General features: G+C 39.3%; 2 protein-coding genes across 5 annotated transcripts in view; one reads left to right on the forward strand and one right to left on the reverse strand.

Annotated features, from left to right (window-relative positions):
* Positions 1–1,388: 1,388 nt before the first annotated feature.
* mrps18c (mitochondrial ribosomal protein S18C) lies at positions 1,389–12,198 on the reverse strand. The gene is made up of 6 exons (XM_043674300.1): positions 12,069–12,198; positions 6,869–6,930; positions 5,439–5,522; positions 3,764–3,821; positions 2,648–2,707; positions 1,389–1,603 (listed from the first exon to the last, which is right to left on the reverse strand). The coding sequence occupies exons 1-6, from the start codon at positions 12,097–12,099 to the stop codon at positions 1,527–1,529; spliced, it is 372 nt and encodes a 123-aa protein (XP_043530235.1). The 5' UTR covers positions 12,100–12,198; the 3' UTR covers positions 1,389–1,526.
* A 104-nt stretch (positions 12,199–12,302) lies between these two features.
* Positions 12,303–21,140, forward strand: part of helq (helicase, POLQ like) — a 53,386-nt gene continuing 44,548 nt past the window's right edge. Inside the window, exons 1-4 of one of the 4 annotated variants that reach the window (XM_043674289.1) lie at positions 12,303–12,457; positions 13,460–13,659; positions 15,971–16,769; positions 19,699–19,877. In XM_043674289.1, coding sequence (XP_043530224.1) covers positions 13,489–13,659; positions 15,971–16,769; positions 19,699–19,877 — 1,149 coding nt within the window. In that variant the 5' untranslated portion in view covers positions 12,303–12,457; positions 13,460–13,488. The remainder of the gene's footprint in view (positions 12,458–13,459; positions 13,660–15,970; positions 16,770–19,698; positions 19,878–21,140) is intronic. The other 3 variants (XM_043674290.1, XM_043674291.1, XM_043674292.1) reach the window with 3 other exon arrangements.

Consider the following 21,140-nt stretch of genomic DNA (forward strand, 5'->3'; position numbering starts at 1 on the left):
TGTCACATCAGAAACTCCACAGACAAAGTCCTATAAGAATTCAACTTTAGTACTCTTCTGCAGCAGAAATTTGAAGAACCACACTACATAAGGATTGAAGCCAGGACATCCAGAGACAAGACACTATTGGTTGGACCCATAGCTTAATTCGCGCTTAATTGAAGGGTGTTATTTTAGTTGCGACATACAATAAAGTTGTCACTCTTTCAGTAATTGACTGAAATTTCATAAATAGATTAATTTAAGGTGGCTTCTGGTAATTTACAAACATTATGGTTTATTGTGAGGAAAATTGAGTGCAAGAATAGGGAGTTGTGCTTTAGATGAACATGACATTGGTGAGATTGCATCTGGAGTACTGGTCACCAGACTTTCAGATGTTAAATTGTTGGAAACAGTTCATAAAAGATTTACTAGACTAATGAGTGGATTCTGGATCAGTGGTGCTGGAAGAGCACAGCAATTCAGGCAGCATCCGAGGAGCTTCGAAATCGACATTTCGGGCAAAAGCCCTTCATCAGGGCTCCTCGGATGCTGCCTGAATTGCTGAGCTCTTCCAGCACCACTGATCCAGAATCTGGTTTCCAGCATCTGCAGTCATTGTTTTACCACCTTAATGAGTGGATTGCCTTAGAAGATTAGGTTAGATAGACTAGGCCTGCATCTTCTAGCATTTATAGTCAGAGTTAAAACAACTAATCGCCTGAGGGGACTTGTCCAAGTGGTTGTCTCCTCTTGTGGGAGAATTTAGAAGTAGGGGGCACAGTTTAAAAATTAGGGGGCACCTATTCAAAACAGAGATAGGGATACTTTTTTTCCTCTAAATGATCGAGTCTTTAGAATCACTTCCATAAAAAGGCAGTACTGACAGAACCTTTAAATATTTTTAAAGCAGAGGTAGAAAGATTATTAGAGATGAACAAGAATGTAGAATTGAGGTTAAAAATCAAACCAGGCATGATCTTACACTTTGCCCTTTGTTTGTATGATTATAGTTAATCAGCTGCAGTGGGCAGACCACATTATCCATATGCCTGACAGGTGTCCAAACAACCTCTCTATTCCAAGCTTTGTTACAGCAAGCAGCTACAAGGAGGGTGGACAAAACTATTCAAAGAACATCTCATGCCCTCCCTGAAAAAAGATGCAATAAATGTGACTGATTTGCATGAATATCTAACCCAAGCTTAACTGAACTGGGGATATATCCACAAAGGTGCCACCTGTTACAAGCATCTTTGAGAAGTCTAAGATGGAGGTCAAGTGAAAGAAGCATGTGGAAGCCCAAAATTCAGTATCGAACTATTTTCTTACCTGAGGACCCAGAACACCAGAGTGGTTATCCTCAATCCCAAAGGATTGTCCAAGAAGAGAAGATCTCAAACAGATTCTCTTTTGCATTGAAAGTTTATTTGTGTAGAACAAATCTTTCCATGCATCAACATTTAATACACTTTATTGATTCTAGAAATATAAAATGAAAATCTTCAGAGCACTGCACCATAAATAGTCACTGAGGTTGAGGATCATTCTCGAAGTTTGAAATCACAAATATTTGGATCTTTTAGGAAAGCAGGATCTTTAAACGTGACTGACATAAATCCTACAGGGAAGAGAGAATCATTAATAGAGCAATAATAAAAATATCAGCATCTGACGACAATCTCAGAACAGGTGAATGAGACAAACATTTCAATGGGAACAAATAGTCTTCAACTTTGGTATATCATTAGGTCTTCAAAAATTTTGAATAAGTTGAGTTAGGGTGGGGAGTACCCAAGGCTCAATGCTGAGATCACAATTATTTCATTAGAATGCAACCAAAAGGAAATAACTCCAATTGCCAAATGAATTGTATATCTCAGTAGCATAACAGTAACAGATGAATTCTAATTACAGACCAATGCAAAATAAATTGTTACAGAAAGGATAACATACCACAAATGCATCTAAACTATGTTGAAATAACTAAGGAGGAGGATCAGTGAGGTTCAGACTAAGTAGACAACTCTCAACATGTCCAATCAATAATGTGAATATTAAATTTAATAGCCAAAAAGTAAGGCGTGGTCAAAAGAAGCATAAACTGTAGGGGTCTCTAGGTCAGACTACAGTGCTAGCAGTACATCCACTTCTGGTTATATAAATACTAGGCAAATATTCATGCTCTGTATACTATGTCAAAAAACCAAGAGACTGATCTGCAGGAGATCAGAGTTAAGAGGAATGACTGAGATATTTAGGTCTTGCAAAGGAAGCCCTGGAGTATATAGAAGGATATCACAGCTAAGGAAGTGGAAAAAATAATCCAGAGTAATACTTTATAGTTACAAGAGCAGGTCAAAATGACCACTTTCAAACTGGTAAATTGTATTTTTAGTATTGATATCAAAGCAACTATAAGGAATAAAACACAACAAAGTCTTAAAATAAATTGCAATATTTCATCATCTTTAAATGGAAGAAATGGAACAACCCTAGTTATAGTGGAGATAGTACAAGGTAATTTTTGTCCCCAAACCTCCCGCTCCACCCCATCCCTTTGGGGTAATACACTTCCCAAAGCAAAATCCAGAAAAATAAATTACAGTTAAACAAAGGTATTCAATGTTAGTTTTAGAAATAAAATTAGTTTTACATCACATACCCATTTGCTGGGCTTTTTTGATGGCCTTGGAAATGTGTTTTTGTTTCTTTCCACACAAACCTAGAAAGAGATAACAATTAAAACAATGTATTTACTGTACTCACAATACTGTAGCAAATTGCATGACATATCTTTTGATTGCTACACAGGTGACAATCATAGACATTCATTCAGAAAGCTTCGCACATTTGTCCAATATATGTATTTAATAACAGGTGTATTTACTTATTTAAGCATGAAGACAAAGGGATCAAAAGCTCCTTCAGCCTTGGATTGTTTTTTTTAAAGCAACATGTTGAACATACAAACAAGAAACAGGAACAAGCCTTGAGCCCACTTGACCAGTTAATAAGATCATGGCTGATCTGAATGTATCTGCAACTCCACATTATCGAAATGAATTGAATTGAATTTATTGTCACGTGTACTGAGGCAGTGAAAAGCTTTGTCTACTACCCCCAAGAGCCTTTCCATCCCCATGCCTACCAAAGATCTACCTACTTCTGCCTTAAAAAAATATACTTTTAAAAATTTGAATTACTTACAATATTTTAAAGACTTTGCTTCCTCTACCTTTCCAGGAAGTGTTTCAAAGCCTTTAAAGAAAATTCACCTCATCTGTTTTAAATGGGCAACTCCTTATTTTTAACAGTGACACTAGTTCCAGATTCTTACACATCCACTCTGTCAAGACCTGTCAAGACTTTGTGTGTTTCAATCAGGTCTGCTCCTACTGTTCTCTACTAACAATGGCTTGTCTAACCTTTCTCATAAGGCAATTGGTCCATTCAGGTATAGGTTGAGTAAACCTTCTCAGAATTGTCCCAGTGCATCTATATCCTTCCTTAAATTGTACACAGTACTCCAGATGTAGCCTCACCAATACCCTGTATTGCCGAGCCCTAGCCTCCAGTTTTTGTATTCAAATCCTCTTAATTATTCTAAGAAAAGCAAATAACACCTCAATGACAGCTGTAACTCGAACTCAGCTGGAATCCCCTGATCATTAATGTAAACTGTACTTTTAAAAACATATAACGGAGTGGCTTTACCAATATGAAAAAAAAAATTCTCTCCTTTGGACCTCTGAAGACTCAAACGTATATAGTGTCTTACCTGTTATGTGTCTCCCAAAGATACGACCCGTATATGGAGATATAAACTGGGACAAAAGCTGACCAAAAAAAACCCAAAAGAAGTGGATTAATGTACAAGTTAGTAGAAATTGGCCATTTGGTCCAATGAGCTTGCTCCACCATTCAATAAAATGATGGCCAATTTGTTTGTTTCGAATTCTATATCACCATCTCACAATTACTTTTGATTTCCTTGTTTAACAAGAATCTACTTCTGCCTTAAAAATATTCAATGACACTACCTTCACTGCCTTTTGAAGCAGAGTTCCAAAGTCTCACAATGCTCAAAACAAATCTGTCCTAAAAGAACAACCCTTAATCTTTGTATGACCTTCCTTAGTTCTGGATCATCTACAAAAGGAATCAGGCTTTACAAGTTCATCTTGTCAGGATCCTATATAATCACTTCTAAACTCCAAAGTTCATGTCAATTTATATTTGTCTTAACCAGCCATTTACAGTCCTACCAATCCTCAAGATCCTCTTTTTTAGAGAAGATCTATTTTTCAATTGCAAGTGAGTCTTAAAACTTTCACTTGCTTTGGGCATTTGTTGTGCATTGAGCTTGGTAGCGTAAAATTGATCGTTGGTGGACACGGACCCATTGTTTACTTACAGATGATTTATGCTACGTCAATAAGACAATTCATAAGGATTGAGTACAGCTGATCTTCTGAAACTGACACCAGAGCTAATATTTAATCAAGACTGTGTAGAGGAAGCTTCAATTTTCATTTGGATACCATTGCACCCGACTTGGAATTACAACAGATAATCAGATTGGAGAAACTGTTCAATCCTTCAGATTTCACTTCTATTAGCACAAAATAGTAGAAATAAATCCTATCCTGCTGCTTACTTAATGCATAGTCACCTGATGAAGGAGCAGCGCTCCAAAAGCTAGTGCTTCCAAACAAACCTATTGGACTATACACTGGTGTTGTGTGATTTTTAACTTTGTCCACCCTAAGGCACCTCCAAGTCATCTCTAAAGTGCGGTTGACCTTTATGAGCAGCTAGGATGAGTGTCTCGAGCCCATGTCTAAAAGGGTGCTACAGGCAGGAACCATCACATTTCAGAAATATTCAGGATCACTTAAAGTGCCATCATATACAAGGCTTAAGACTAGGTAGGCTTTTAATAACTGATGCAGACACAATGGGCCTCTTTCTGTTCTATAAAACCAACTTCCTGCTCTCGGTTCTACTGAAAGGTCATCAGCCTGAAACATTAACTCTGTGCCTCTCCCAACACATGCTGTCAGAGATACTTAGTGTTCCCAAAATCAGTAATATTTTGCTTTATACTGGGACTTATTGCCTGAAAGGTGGCAGAGGCTGGAATCATCACAACATAAAAACTTAAGAAAATAGAGCAGGAGGAGGCCATCCGGCCCAGTGAGCCTGCTCTGCCTTTCAATAAGATCATGGCTGATCTTTTCATGGTCTCAGCTTCACTTACCCACCCCCCCCCCCCACCATAACTCTCAATTCCTATACCATTCAAAATTCTTCCTTTGCCTTAAAAATATTCACTGAGGCAGCCTCAACTGCATGCCTTCAATGGCTTAACTCACCGACTACTTACGCTTAGCTTTTTAAAAAAAATCTCATTTACGTCTCTTTTCAATACCCAGTGAGTAATAGGGACAAACCTGTACGTTCTTGTAGTCCACTGAAACACCACACAGAATGCATTTCTTGGGGGGTTCTTTGTAAGGATTTTCCAACGTCATTGGCTGTAAGAAAGTAGACATTTAAAACAGTGCTCTAGCCATTTTCCCTCCTTCATTCATAGATACAACAGAACATTTGAGTTGTTCACAACATAGCATCAGTCACAACGTAAGAAAATAAAATAGAAAATTTTGCTCTTCATCTCTTACTATTTCTTTCCCATTAGGACAATTATCATATGTAATTTTCAACAAATTATTAGATAAATTGTTGATATAAAGAAAATGTTAACATATTATTTTCAAGCGCACAGGGATATGGCCAAAATTTTGCCAAAGAGGGGGTTTTAATGAGATGAGAAAACTGATGAGTCAGAAGGGTTCAGTGAAGAAATTTCATCCGGGGGGTTTAGTTGTCAGAAGATATTCTCAATCAGAGTGGGGAATAATGAGGAGAGGATGGAGAAGAGTCCAGAGTCACACACACGACAAGTGATTTAGATGGAGAATTTATAGGGCTAGAATCGTTAAGAGGTTGGGAGAGGTAAAGTCATGAGGAATTTGAACATAAGGATGAGAACTTTAAATATCATTGCAGGTCAACAAGAATAGTCGTGATGAGAAAATAGGACTAGATGTGGAAAACGACACTGGCAGCAGAATTCTAAATGATCCAAAATCAAACCAGAGTGAAGAATGAGAAGCTGGTCAGGTCAGTATTAGAAAGCATTGGAATTAAAGGTGATTAAGGAAAGAGCAAACTATGGGGAGACTGCTAACAATTTTAGGAAGACACAGGTAAGTTAGTTAGTTGGAAGATGGTTGAAAGAAGATATGCAATATAGAAAAATATGAAAATCATTGTCAGAAGAAAAAGGAAAAACAAGTAAAGGGTACAAATAAAATAATGTTGTTTATATTCTCAGAGACATTTCAAAAATGTTCTCAAACAATGAGTTAATTTTGGAGTGAAACTCTGTTCATCTGTATTACCCATTTTGGTTTGAGTGAACTTGGGCTTTCAGATACAAAAAACTTTAACAGTCAGATTACATGTTGATGTGATTAATAATTGAACCCTAGAATTTTTCATCATATGCAACAGATCAGTAACACTACTCAATGTATTTACTCAATGATCACCGAAAAAGTCAAAAAATAAATCCTTTTACAAGAGATAAAGAACATCAATCCTGTTCTGTTAACTCCCATACAATATCACCAAATTTCAATGCAGAAGAGAAGTTAGAACATAATCACATACTTATCATGATCCACAGAAACAGATTTGGTAGTAGAGTACATAGTTCTCTCAACTTTGTCTGATCATTGCACCCAGAAAGGTATGCTATGATGAACAGTTAGAATTGAAAATCAATTGACGGCATTCACAGATAATGCTTTCTTACCATATCAGAAGTGTTACTGGTCGATGGAATACAATGAGTGCTGATCCCCTTTTGCCAGTATACTACAAAGCAAGCAAATAAGAAATATGTGAATTGTTAGACACACAAATTTTTTTTTGGATAGAAAGACTTGCAAAATGGAAGATTTGGACAATACCTAGGTGTCAAGAGGCTCACCATGTGATTTCTTGGAACTTAAAAGAATTCAGGACTGTCTACCATTTATAGAAATCATCTGACTTTGTCGCGAATAGAAGCCAAAGTTTTTTTAAAGGAGAGATGAAAGATAGGTTTCATCACTTTAATAATTGGACCAACAGTTTAGTAAAGTCCTTAAGGATCTGCTGTTCATTACCTAGCAATAGCTTCTCCACTGAGGTGCTGGGTTTTTCTCATTACACACCTACATGTGGCAGTTACAGGGCTGGTTTGTAAACAAAAAGAGTGCCCTCACTTTCAACATTGGACGTGTATGTGTGTGTGCAGCTGTTTTGGAATAAAGGGAGATATATCTTATTTCTACACAGTTTATATAGCATTGTTCTTAACTGGTTTTCCAAGTTATTGTAAGAAAATATTCTGCCTTTAAGAAATATGCTATTTTGAAAATACCAGGTGAATGTCTTTTATTATTATCTAGAACAAAAGAGAAAACGTTTGATCATTTTGTGAATACATAATACATTTGCATTTTTGGCACAGCTTGATTTCTAGCACACTCCTCCAGTAGTATTGTAATAATTGTTGACCAACTTTCAGGTGTATGTGGTTACTATAATGCTGTAAGTCAAAATCATTACCCCCTGGGGCTGGAGTTCAACTTTAGGTTTTAAACCAGGGTTTCATTTGTGAAGCCATTTCAAACTACTGCAGTCAATTTAACATGCCAGGTATCTAAATACATCAGACATTTTAAAAGTAGAAATTGTCAAAGTAATTATTGTATAAATCCAGACTCTTATGGAAGATCATCATCATCTTACTATCCAGAAGACTAATATCTGATAGTTCCTGGGCATGCCCCACCAAAATTTTCATACAGTTGAACAAGCACAGAGAAATTTCCTGTCCAATTCACAGTTACTACACAATGCAAGTTAAAGGCAGAGGAACTATTTGAGGTCCGAGAGCACCTACAATCAATTTAATGTGTGTTCTCCAAAGTAGTCTATCCAAGGTCAGGTTGCTCTGAAACAGTGATGAGTTTTGTTGATGAACCGAGTCTAATCCATTGGGGGTGGGGGGTGTGGTGGGAATCACCCATTAAAAATGATAAGAAAAGTTCTCTCAGATTTGCATGCCTTTGGTACTAGCGTACTGCACATAAAGTGTTGATGAACATCTCAAATGTAATGCACATACATCCAGCACCAAATCTTCAGCCAAAGGTTTGTGAAAATTCTGGGTTTTAATGCCAAACTCAAGAATTTCTTTTTAACCAATGCCAAATTATTTATGAATTTTAAAGGTGTAATGAGTACTGTTTCTTACTTACAATCATTGCCACACATTAAAAATGTAGTGGATTGAAGACAACCTTACAATTGTTTATGGATAACCTTGAAGTATTATTCTTGGTTCAAGGTACCTTTAAGATACAATGCAAATTTAGAAGTAACAATTTTAGACTGCAAACATTGATAAATCTGAAACAAAAGCAGAAAATGCTTAAAATGCATAAACAATAAGTATCTGCAGGGGGAAGTCAACACTTTTGTTGTATTCCTAAATTAAGCAATTAAAGCAAATATCAAAATCAGTTCAGAATTTATGAAGGGTTATATCAAACATCTGTTCTTGTCATAGACCCTGTATGGTTTCTGTACACACTGCCTGTACGGTTTCAGAATTTTCCCATTTTTAGATTTCTATTATGTACTTTAAGTAATTGAGAAAAACATAAGTTTACAATTACGAGAGGGAATTCAGCACACTGTATCTGCGGTGACCCTAGAACATAGAAAAGTACAACACAGAACAGGCCCTTCAACCCACAAAGTTGTGCCAAGGATTATTCCTCATCTAAAATAAAATAACCTAACCGATGCACCCCTCAAATCACTGCAGTCCATGTCCATCAGTCACTTAAATGTCCCTAATGACTCTGCTTCCACCACCACCGCTGGCAACGCATTCCATGCATTCACATATGTCTGCGGAAAGAACTTACCTCTGACGTCTCCTCTATACTTTCCTAATAGCTTAAAACTATGAGCCCTTGTTCCGATCAATCCTGCCCTAGGGAAAGTCTCTGGTTATTGACTCTATCCATGCCTCTCATTACTTTGAATACCTCGATCAGGTCACCTCTCTTCATCCTCCTCCTCTCCAGAGAGAAAAGTCCAAGCTTAGTCAACCTCTCTTCATAAGACAAGCTCTCCAGGCACCAACCTGGTATACCTTCTTTGCACCCTCTCCAAAATCTCCATATTTTTTCTATAACAGGGCGACCAGAACTGAACACAATATTCCAAGTGTGGTCTCACCAGGGACTTGTAGAGCTGCAGCAAAACCTCGTGGCTCTTAAACTCAATCTTCCTATTAACGAAAGACAAAACACCATATGCTTTCTTCACAACCCTATTCACGTGGGTGGCAACTTTGAGGGATCTATGCACTTGAACACCAAGATCCCTCTGTTACTCCACACTGCCAAGGATCCTGCCTTTAATCCTATATTCAGCATTCAAGTTCAACCTTCCAAAATGCATCACTTCGCATTTATCCAGGTTGAACTACATCTGCCATTTCTCAGCACAGCTCTGCATCCTGTCTATGACACGCTGCAGCCTGCAATAGCCCCTGATACTATCAACCTCAAACTTTTGTGTCATCGGTAAATTTACTCACACCCCTCAAACTCCTCATCCAAGTCATTTATAAAAACTACAAAGAGCAGAGGCCCTGCAGAACACCACTCACCACTGATCTCCAGGCAGAATACTTTCCATCTACAACCACGCTCTGCCTTCTGTCAGTCAACCAATTCTGAATCCAGACAGCCAAATCTTCTTGTATCCCATACCTCCCGACTTTATGATTAGCCTACCATTGGGAACCCTATCAAATGCCTTGTTGTTGAAGTCCACATACACCACATCCACTGCTCAAAACTTCATCAACCTGTCTCGTCACCTCCTCAAAGAACTCAATAAGATTTTGTAAGGCATGACTGCTCTTCACAAAGTCGTGCTGTCTTTAATCACGCTATGCTTTTCCATATAGTCATAAATCCTATTCTCAGAATTCTTTCCAAAACCTTGCTGACCACAGACCCAAGACTGACTGGTCTGTAATTATCAGGGACTTCCCTATTCCCCTTCTTGAAAAGAGGAACAACATTTGCCTCCCTCCAATCTTGTGACTCTCGTGGAGAGTGAGGAAACAAAGATGTTCGCCGGCAGCTTAGCAACCTCCTTTCTCGCTTCCCAGAGCAACCTAGGATAAATCTGGTCTGGCCCCAGGACTGATCAATCTTAATGTTTGCCAAAATTTCCAGCACATCAACTTCATCGATCTTGATCTGTTCAAGCCTGTTTCCTAGCTTCTCAAAGTTCTCATTCACAAGGTCCCTTTCTTTAGTGAAAACCAAAGCAAAAAACTCATTTAGGGCTTCCCTTATCTGATTATACTCCATGCACAAGTTCCCTACACTATCCCTGACCGGCCCTACCTTCTCCTTGATTATTCTCTTATTCCTCATGTATGAGTAAAATGCCTTTGGGTTCTCCCTAATCCTTCCTGCCAAGCCTTTTCATGCCCCCCCCTGGCTCTCCTCAGTCCATTCCTGAGCTCATTTCTGTTAACCCTGTAATCCTCTAAAGCTGTGCTAGATCCTTGCTTCCTTCACCTTACACAAGCTGCCTTCTTCCTTTTGACGAGAAGCTCCTCTGTTCTCATCATCCAAGGCTCCTTAATCTTACCCCTTCTTGCCTGTCTCAGAGGAACAAATATTTTTGGATTGAGCAAATTAATCCCAAGGCACCACACTCTCAGTCTTATTACAATCCAAAAGTAAATTCAATTGTTGTGCTCTCTCACCATGTTCTACATCTTAATTTACTACCATAAGGGACTCCATGTTCCAACAACTCCCTGTATAATGGAAGTCCTCCTAAACATTTTCTACATTTGCAATGATCATCTTAAATTGATTCTCTTTCTTCTACTACCACCATGCCCCAACCTCCCAATGTGTAGCCTGGAAACAAGTTGTCTAATCTTAAAATCTTCCATTAAATATTCTGTGGCTCACTGGGAGAAGTCCCAGCATCTTCTCACAACTGGTTTCCCACTCCTGGCACCACCCTGATGCACTTTCTGCATAGTCGGGCTCAAAAAAAATCAGAGAATAATAGTTTGATTTGATTTATTGATTTGTCACATGTAGTGAGATACAGTAAAAAGTGTTATATTGCATGCTGTAAAAGCAGATCACACCATAAAATGGGCATAAGGTGGCAGAACAGAGTCCATACATAGAGAAGATCCACAGAGCAAAGCGAGCGAGCACGAGATCAACATTTGAAAGGTCCAATACTTTCTGTACTGGGTTGTCACACTTGAATTTCTGCACATAATTGTACCAGTATCTACTGTTTCAAAGTTGGCCCCATTTAATACCACTTTTTCCTCACAGCCCTGCAAATGTACCACTTTCAACTATTCAACAAATAGTTTGAGAGTAACTTCCGGCCACTTTCATTCAGTGTCTTATCACACTATGTTGAAAAGAAATTTCAACTCACCCCTGGCTCTTCAGCCAATGATTTCATATTTATGTTTTCTGTCATCAGCTCTTCTGCCAGCTAAAACATGATTTCTCTACTCTGACTAACACCCAGCATGATTTTGAACACTTCTATTGAAATATGCCCTTTGCTTCAAGGTCAGCAGTGCTAGATTCCATGGATGAGTTAAGTCCTTCAGCCCTAGAATAAATCTAAGTGAACCCTTTGCATCCTAAATAAAGTACTGATTACCTTCCTAAAGTCTAGTGCCCAGAGCAGGACACTACATCCCAGTTGGGCCTAACCACTGATCTTTTATATATATACGAAAATGTAAGGATAACAATGCGGCCTAACTAGCCTCAGTCAAACGTTCATGACGTCTTGAGTCTTGTAAGAGATGTAAAAACACCGAGTTCACTTTCTCACTTTAGTATTACTCCCGAGGAATTTACATTCCCCTTGTTTACCTGGACGCCATTTCCTCAAGGCCCGCCACATCCCGCTGAAACCAGCACAACACACGCACGCGCAAACAAGCCTTCATGGAGGGCCGTTACCCAGATAGGCGCATGCGCGTTGAACTCGATGACCTGAATGGCAATGCCCGCCGGAGAATTTCGTCATCGGCGAGCCCTGCCCCACCAGGTCACCCTGATGTCATTGGGCGAGACGTGTAGAAGGGGCGGGGCGAAGGCGGCCTGCTTTCGGTGCCAACCCTCACGGTTGCCGACGTTTGAATTTAAACTGTCACTTTAGCGGGATCATGTTGCCCTACCGGTGTTGCACTGGCTGCTGCTTTGTGCGTATGAACATCGGGATGTGAGTGAATACTGCATGTGATGGCAGCTGTTCATTTGTGAGTGTGAACAGTCAATAATATTTTGGATGTTCCATAGTGAGTGTGAACATTGGGCTATGAGTGTGAACCTTTGGCTGTGAGTGTGAACACTGAATGATATTGTGGATGTTCCACTGTGAGTGTGAACATTGGGTTGTGAATGTGAATACTGAACGAGATTGTGGATGTTCCACTGTGAGTGTGAACACTGAACAATATTGTGGATGTTCCATTGTGAGTGTGAACACTGATTGGTATTGTGGATGTTCCACTGTGTGTGTGAACATTGGGTTGTGAATGTGAACACTGAACGAGATTGTGGATGTTCCACTGTGAGTGTGAACTTTGGGTTGTGAGTGTGAACACTGAACAATATTGTAGATGTTCCATTGTGAGTGTGAACACTGATTGGTATTGTGGATGTTCCGTCGTGTGCATGAACATTGGATTGTGAGTGTGAACACTGAATGCTATTGTGGATGTTCCATTGTGAGCATGTACATTGGACTGTGAGTGTGAATACTGAATGATATTGTGGATGTTCCATTGTGAGTGTGAATACTGGATGATATTGTGGATGTTCCATTGTGGGTGTGAACGTTGGGCTGTGAGTAAGAACACTGAATGCTACTGTGGATGTTCCATTGTGAGTGTGTACATTGGACTGTGTGCGTGAATACTGAATGATATTGTGGATGTTCCATTGTGAGCTTGAACATTGGATTGTGAGTGTGAACACTGGATGATATTGTGAATGTTCTATAATGAGTGTGAACATTTGGCTGTGAGTGTGAACACTGAAAGCGATTTTAACTGTTCAACTGTGAGTTTGAAAAACCAGATTAACTTGAACTCTGGACTGATTGCAAACGTTGCATGTGTGATTTCATTTATTGCATGCTGCACATATTTAGTGTAATTCTGACAGTTCCAATACAAATGAAAAAATTACAGTCTGATTGAGTTTTCCTGGGGGATGCTGTGGAGTAGGAATTGTCTTTAGCCTTGGTCCCTTGACAGAGCCAGTGTGATACTTCAAATGTCTTAACATGGACCAGAGGCAGGATACAAAACGGAAACGAGCTAGGGAGAAAATTTACAAAAGACCATCACCAAGCAAGAAAAAGAACACTAACTGCATGAGTCTTCCTGAAATGATTGTGAAGGGAGAGGAAGAGATACATCCTGAAACATCACTGAACAAGGATTACATGGAGCAGGTACCACAGCACACAATATTGAGAGGATTTACCAGACGTGCAAATCTACTATTTCTTATAACTACAGAAGAAACTTGGGTAAAAGTTTCAAAACAGATAAACTTGACAGAGAATGCGTTAGAGGTACAAATCAGGTGTGCATGAGGCATGTAAAGAATATATAACAAACATCCACAAGAAAGATCTAGATTGATTGAAAAGCAACATGCACAACAAAGGCCAAGCTGAAAGAGGTGTTCAAGACCTAATTGGCTTATACAAAGGACACGTAAAGATGTACAAAACACAAGAAACACAACAGATTTCCCAAAGTCCACAAGTCATGTACTTATGTAGAAATAGAAGACTAATGTCACAGACTACTGGTACATGGAGGATGGATTAATGCAATGAATCTGTTTGGTAATTCATGTTGTTGCTTAGATTCAGAGGGTTATATGTGCTGAGGAGTTTATTGTCTATCAACACTGCATGTTTATTAGCTAAAATTTCTCAAGAAGAATGTGTTAACGTTTAATAAAGAACACTGTTAAAATTCTGTCAGGTGATGATCTTCTCCCTTTACCCATAACTGTCCTCTCTGAAAAAAGTTCTAGTGGATGCAATAATATTCGTTTAACCTCCTTTCACTACTTGAAATCACTCTTCTGTGTTGCCCAAGTCCTCAGTGCTCAACATTTTCAACCCATTTTTTGATGACACAAATGCAAGATAAATAATTTGAAATCTATTTGCATATTATATATTAACACTTTATAAAAATACGCTAAATGAACTCCCATGTTATTACACACTGGGTGCAGTGTAATAATTTTTACCTTGCGCAAAAAAATTAAAACTAGTCAGCAGCCAGATATATATAAAACAGGTTACTGAATCACTTTCACCTATTTCACTCCACTACACACAGTCAAAATTACTGCAGGATATCAAGTTTAAGTGTAGTCCTTGTTGTAAGTTGAAGTGAAGAAAGGGGAGAAAAATAATGTAGTTCTTATTTTTAAAGTCACAAGTTCTACTGTTTTTATCTTTCCATGTTAAATTACTCTATCCATGTTTATACCAAAAAATATACATGTATACCTGTCACAGGGGCACTCCTCATTTTGAGCAATAAGCGGGAAGGCTAGCACTCCAGTGCAGTGCTGAGGGTGTCTTGCTCTATCAGAGGTGCTTTCTTTCAAGTAAGAACATTAAACTAAGATCCTCTACCTGTTTGGGTGGATTCAAAGAATGTTTTGCACTATTTTAAGAAGAGTAGAGGAGTTATCTGTGGTTTCCAGACCAATTTTCATCCATCAAGCATCATCATAAAATCATGATCATCTGGTCATTATACAATATTGTTTTGGTCTCTGGTGTCTCTCTAATATTTCTGGAGTCTTTACATCCATTTGGGCAGCCGAGTGACTTAATTTTCAAACTTGGTCGATGCCTCAATCACTGAAAGCTGCTGCACATTAACTTTTTCAGAGCTGCAACTCACAGTATTAACAGATGTTGTTGAACAGAAAGACCTATGGGTTCAGGTACATAGTTCCTTGTAAGTTGCATCAAAAAAATATATATATTTTTTTATATATATATATATAGGATGTTTAAGAAGGTGTTTAGCACGCTTGCCTTCATTGCTCAGACCATTGAATATAGGAGTTGGGACATCATGTTGAGGTAGTACAGAATGTTTGTGAGGCCACTTCTGGAGTACTGTGTAGAATTCTAGTCACCCTGCTATAGGAAGGATATTATTAAATTGGAGAAGGTTCAGAAAAGATTTACCAGATGTTGCTGGGACTAGAGAGTTTAAGTTACAAGGAGAGGCTGGAACTATTTTCACTGGAGCGTAGAAGGTTGAAGGGTGACTTATAGAGGTTTATTAAATCATGAGGAGCATAGATAAGGTGAATAGCAAAGGTCTTTTCCCTTGGGTGCGGGAATTCAAAACTAGGGGGTCTATTTTTAAGGTAAGATGAGGAAGATTTAAAAGGGTCCTGAGGGGCAACTTCTTAACACAGGTTGGTTTGTATTTACAATGAACTGTCAGAGGAACTGGTAGATTGAGATATGGTTACGACATGTAAGAGACATTTGGATAGGTACATGAATAGGAAAGGTGTAGAGGGATATGGGCTAAATGAAGGCAAGTGGGACTGGTTTAGTTTGGGAAACTTGATCAGCGTAGACAAGTTGGACCAAAGAATCTGTTTCCATGCTGTATGCCTAGGACATACTGATTGGCCTATGTGAGGCAAGGCTTATTGCTAATTGATTTAAGAGATGCATAATCAATCTCTAATTGACTCTTTTTCAGTTGGACAGTCAGGAAGACCTGTTTGGGGATTATGATAGCTTTGCAGATGACAGTGGCTTTTTGGCACAACTTGAAGATGTGGGTAGAAGCCAAGCAGAAAGTGGAAAGGAAGACAGGAAGGATACTGCTGCAGAATTTCTGATGACCTATCAGAATCTCAACTTGCTTAATTATTTGCAAAATGATAAAAACAATATGCGCAAGCATCCTGCAAAGAATGTGCCCTTTGCTACTGGTGAGGCAGTTAAAGACTCCTTAATTGGTCAGAAAAGTGGTCAGAACAGTAATGCTGCAAGTGAGCAGATTTGTATTGAAGGCTTCTCTGTAATGCATCCTCGAAGCCCAGATGAAACCGATGAGTTACCAAGCTCTCAACTTGCATTATCGGATCAATTTAACTCACCACTGAGGAAGTATGAAACCAAAGAGTTACAATCAGAAACAAATAGAGTATTGAACTGTTGTCTCACTGACCCCCCTGATGTTCCTTCAGTTTTGGAGAATGAAACATTAAATTTGAACATAGTACAAAACCAATCAAGGACTACAAATTCTGGGACAAGTAGACGGATGAGCCTAAAGGATCAGATGAAAAATGCAATGGCTGGAAATGCTATGGCACCCACATCCAAGGCATCCAGGAGTAAAAAAATGAAGGAGATTGCTCTTTCTGAGGAAATAAATGTTGCTATGAAAACCATTGAAGCCACTTCAGGGGCTGATATAGGACCTTTTTATGGGCTTCCAAGCAAAGTCAAGGATTTGATTTTCCAGTTCAAAGGCATCAAAGAACTGTACGGTAAGTGTAATGAGTCAAAACAATTAAAATTTGGTAAATCTAGTGTGATTAAAAGGAAGATGTGTAATTTATCAGTGGTGAATTTAGAAGAAGTTCTAATGCTTTAGCAATGAAGTTATAGAAGCCACAAAAAGATCAGATGATGGTCATTTTTCTGTTGTGATAGAAACATTCAATGCAGAGGACAGACATTTGGCCCATCATTCTTGCCCTAGCGTTTGGAAGGAGTTATTTATTTTAATTTTGTTTCCCCAGGCTCTGCTGCACAGCATGACATTTTTGTTCTGTTTCATGGATGTATCCAATTCGTTTTTAGAAAGCACTGTTGAGTCTGCTTCTTACATCCCTTTCAGGCAAAGCATTCAAGATCTTAAAAGCTTACCAGATTAAAAGAAAAATCATAATTTCCCTTATGGCTTTATTTTATATCTGGTCCTCTGATCCTTTACCAGTAGATGTGAAAACAGTTTCTTCTTACTTATTTTATCAGAACATCTCCTGGTTTTGGACAATTGTATTTATCCCTTCTAAACCTTTTCTGCTTTAAGAGAATCATTAACAACATTTCTAATCCCTCAACATAATTGATTGTCTTCATCCTTGATGCCGCTCATGTAAATCTTCTCTATGTCCTTTTCAACACCTGGGCATCCTTCATGTAATATGTTCAAAGTTAAAAATCACACAACAACAGGTTATAGTCCAACAGGTTTATTTGGAAGCACTAGCTTTTGGAGCACTGCTCCGTCATCAGGTGATTCATGTAATATGATGCCAAGAATTGGATGCAACACTCCAGTCAAGATCTAGCCAATAAGGTTTGAAGGTTTCGATTAACTTCCTTATTTTTGTATGGTCGATATTTTTAATCAACCAGTTCAGTCATGTTATGATACTTTGGAGCAGTTGGGACTTGAACCGAGGCGTTCAAGTCCAGAGGTGGGGTCACAACACTACGATGTCCAACTTTTGTAATCTAGGCTGCTCTTAGCTGAGCAAAGTGTATTACCTTGTCCTGCTCCCTTCAAACAGTTGTGTATATGTTAGTTTTTTCTGTTCTCGGATAAATTAAAAATTGAGCGACACGGTTTCCAAGAACAATAGTGACATAAATAACTAACAAAGATATTAATTGAGAATGGAAGAATTAGAATTAGAATCCCAGTAATGTGCAAACAGGCAATTTGGACCAACAAGTCCACACCAACCCTCTGAAGACCATTCCATCCAGACCCATCCCCCTACCAACCCCCACGGCCAATACTTCTAACCTACACACCCCTGAGCACGGTGGGTAATTTAGCAAGGCCAATCCACCCACCTTGCACATCTTTGGACTATGGGAGGAAACCAGAGTACTCGGTGGAAACTCACGCAGACTCCACACAAACATGGAGGATCGAATCAAACCCATGTCCCTAGCGCTGTGAGGCTGCAGTGCTAACCACTGAGCCACTGTGGTAACAAGTCATAAAATTTACTAGAAAATTGTGAATATTTGTATTAACTTTGTCTATGAATTGATTAATTGATTTTATAAAGTAAATAATTGTTTTATATATTGGTTAAAGTGACAATGTTTTAAGTAGATAGTTTATGTAGCTATTTATTACAATTTGGTTTGAAAATATAAAATATATAGCAATAACCAGAAGACCCAGATTTTACGATTTACTTTCTTCCTCAGCATTGTGCTGCGCAACAGGCTGCACAAATTCTACTCAATTTGTTGATAAATTTTTGTTCCAGTATATCTGATGAGTGCCTTTAGAGTGACAAGTACAGGTCATTCTGGGATAATGCATGTTTCAGTGTGCGATTTGTCTATAACGTTGCTGAAGAAGCACGGAATTATATTTTTAAGAATGCTTACCTCTGTCCCCAATAGCGCGATTCCAGCAGGGATCAGTTTGCACACTTGGTTCTGCGCATGCGCCAAAGTCTATGCCAAAATCTTCACACCAATCAGGGCATGCAATGACATCTGTGCGGTTCTGCACATGCGCTGGTGTCCGCACCATTCTGTCAGTGCTGGTCTTCATGCAGTTCTGTGCATGTGCAGATGTCTGCGTGGAATTCTCTGTACGGCTCTGCACAAGCGCCGATGTCCGTGCTGAAGTCTCCATGCGTTCTGCACATGTGCCAATGTCCTGGCCGAAGTCTCCGTGCATTCTGCACATGTGCCGATGTTCAGGCCGAAATCTCCGTGCATTCTGCACATGTGCCGATGTTGGCGCTGAAGTCTCCGTGCATTCTGCACATATACTGATGTCCGGGCTGAAGTCTCTGTGCATTCTGCACATGCGCCGATGTCAGCGCTGAAGTCTCTGTGCGTTCTGCACATGCGCCGATGTCCGGGCCGAAGTCTCCGTGCATTCTGCACATGCACCGATGTCAGCGCTGAAGTCTCTGTGCGTTCTGTGCTTGTGCTGATGTCCAGGCAGAAGTCTGCGCATTCTGCACTTGCGAGACGTCACAGCCGGTCTTTGTACCGTTCTGTGCATGCATGATGTCAGCTGCTGACAGAGCAGCTTTTTTTGAGAGGTACAGTATTAAATTTACTTTGTTTTGTTAATAAATATGATTTCAGCCTTCATTCAGACTGTGCTATACTTTGCGTTTGAGTTTTGTGTGATTTTTGAGCGATCACGAGAGCTAATTATTTGCTGGTCTGCCCCAACCCCATTTTTCCCATAGGCCCCATTCTTTATATTAAGCGATTTTCCAATAGGCGAGGTTTCACTGAAACGCACCTACACGGTTATAGGAGAATTACCTGTATGTACAGCAGCAAGACAGCAGCAAGTCAACAAAAAACTTGCTATTTGGCTTTAACTTGCTCATAGCCCTGCCTTAGATGGTATTATTCATGAAATTTCAAAGTGAATAATAGTGAAACATATAATGATCTTTTTGTTAAATTTCACAGAGTGGCAACATACTTGCTTGACATTAGAATCTGTGCAGTCAAGAAAAAATCTAATCTACTCCCTACCAACAAGTGGTGGAAAGACACTTGTTGCTGAGATTTTGATTATGCAGGAACTACTGTGTAGGAAGAATGATGCTCTGTTCATTTTGCCATATGTGGCTATTGTCCAGGAAAAGGTGAGAAAAACTGTAGTTAAACTATGATGCATTTCTTTAAGTTAGTGCTGCACTCTTAAACAATACAGAGGAATTATTTAGCAATTAGTGGTTCTGAATTTTTTCAGTTTGTGACTTGTTGCATAAGACAACTGCCTTAGTCAATCATTCCACAATTTTGTATTTGTAGCTTTCTATAAGAATATTCTACTGCAAGTTCTCCAAAATAGAGAATTGAACAATCATTCTTCTTGTTCAGTGACATTACCATAAGCCCCATTCTTTATATTAAGCGATTTTCCAATAGGCTAGGTTTCACTGAAATGCACCTACACGGTTATAGGAGAATTACCTGTATGTACAGCAGCAAGACTTGTTCTCCACAACTATCAGTCTAGGATAGCATTGACTAGAAATTGAACTGAAGCAGTCATAGAAATACAGCAGTTTTTCCTTATACCGGCAATCACAGGCAACTGTTCATGTGTGCTTATTGGGAAACACAAGATTCCAAGCACTGACAGCATCACATCGATTTTTATGTGGTTGATTTTAAACTGGACTTCAGTGCTGGAGAGAGTGATGATAGACGCAGAATGGGGAAGCACCCAGAGTGAGAAGGTAAGAAGGCCCAGAATCTGAGGGGGTGGGTGGGAGTGTGACAAGGAGAGCCTAGGATCCGGAAGGGAGGCGCAGGGAGGCTTGAGGAGCTGGGACACTCTCTTCCTTCTGTGTTACCCCGTCCCCATCCACCAATACCTCTGGGATCCTGATTGCCCCCACCCCTCGTTCCTGAGTCCTCCCTATCCTTCTTTCTTCAGCTCCATCCCCAATCTGTCTAATCCTAATTTCTCAACCCCCTACCACAAGCCCGGCTGTGGCCCCCAAAATAAGCACATGCATGATTTAAAGTGTCCAATGGTGTGCATGCATCAGTGTCAACAGAAAATGGTCAATAAATACTGTAACTGCTGGAGCGGCTCAGAGGTGGGAATTCTGGGATGATTAGCTCATTTCCTGTCTCCCCAAAGTCCATCCACGATTGACAAGGCACAATGTAAGGTGTGATAGAATACTGTTCACATGCCTCGATGGTGCATTTCCATCAGCACTCAAGAAATTCAGCACCATCCGGAACAAAGTATTGGTACCCATCCACCACCTTCATCTTTCATTCCCTTCACCACTGCTGCCATCACAGCGGTAGCAATTGTACCATCTACAGAATGCTCTGTGTTAATCAATAAGTTCTTTCAACCCTCTTTTTTTTGGCAATGGTGGCTG

The sequence above is a fragment of the Chiloscyllium plagiosum genome, chromosome 32 (genome assembly GCF_004010195.1).
Source record: "Chiloscyllium plagiosum isolate BGI_BamShark_2017 chromosome 32, ASM401019v2, whole genome shotgun sequence".
Taxonomy (NCBI): domain Eukaryota; kingdom Metazoa; phylum Chordata; class Chondrichthyes; order Orectolobiformes; family Hemiscylliidae; genus Chiloscyllium; species Chiloscyllium plagiosum.

Bases quoted from the DNA above. Each gene is read 5' to 3' on its own strand.
- mrps18c (XM_043674300.1), bottom strand. From the start codon at position 12,099: ATGTGGCGGGCCTTGAGGAAATGGCGTCCAG. The intron at 3,822-5,438 runs GTTTGTCCCTAT...TTTTTTGGTCAG, and splicing joins TGGACTACAAGAACGTACAG to CTTTTGTCCCAGTTTATATC. The intron at 1,604-2,647 runs GTATGTGATGTA...TCTTCCCTGTAG, and splicing joins CAAAAAAGCCCAGCAAATGG to GATTTATGTCAGTCACGTTT.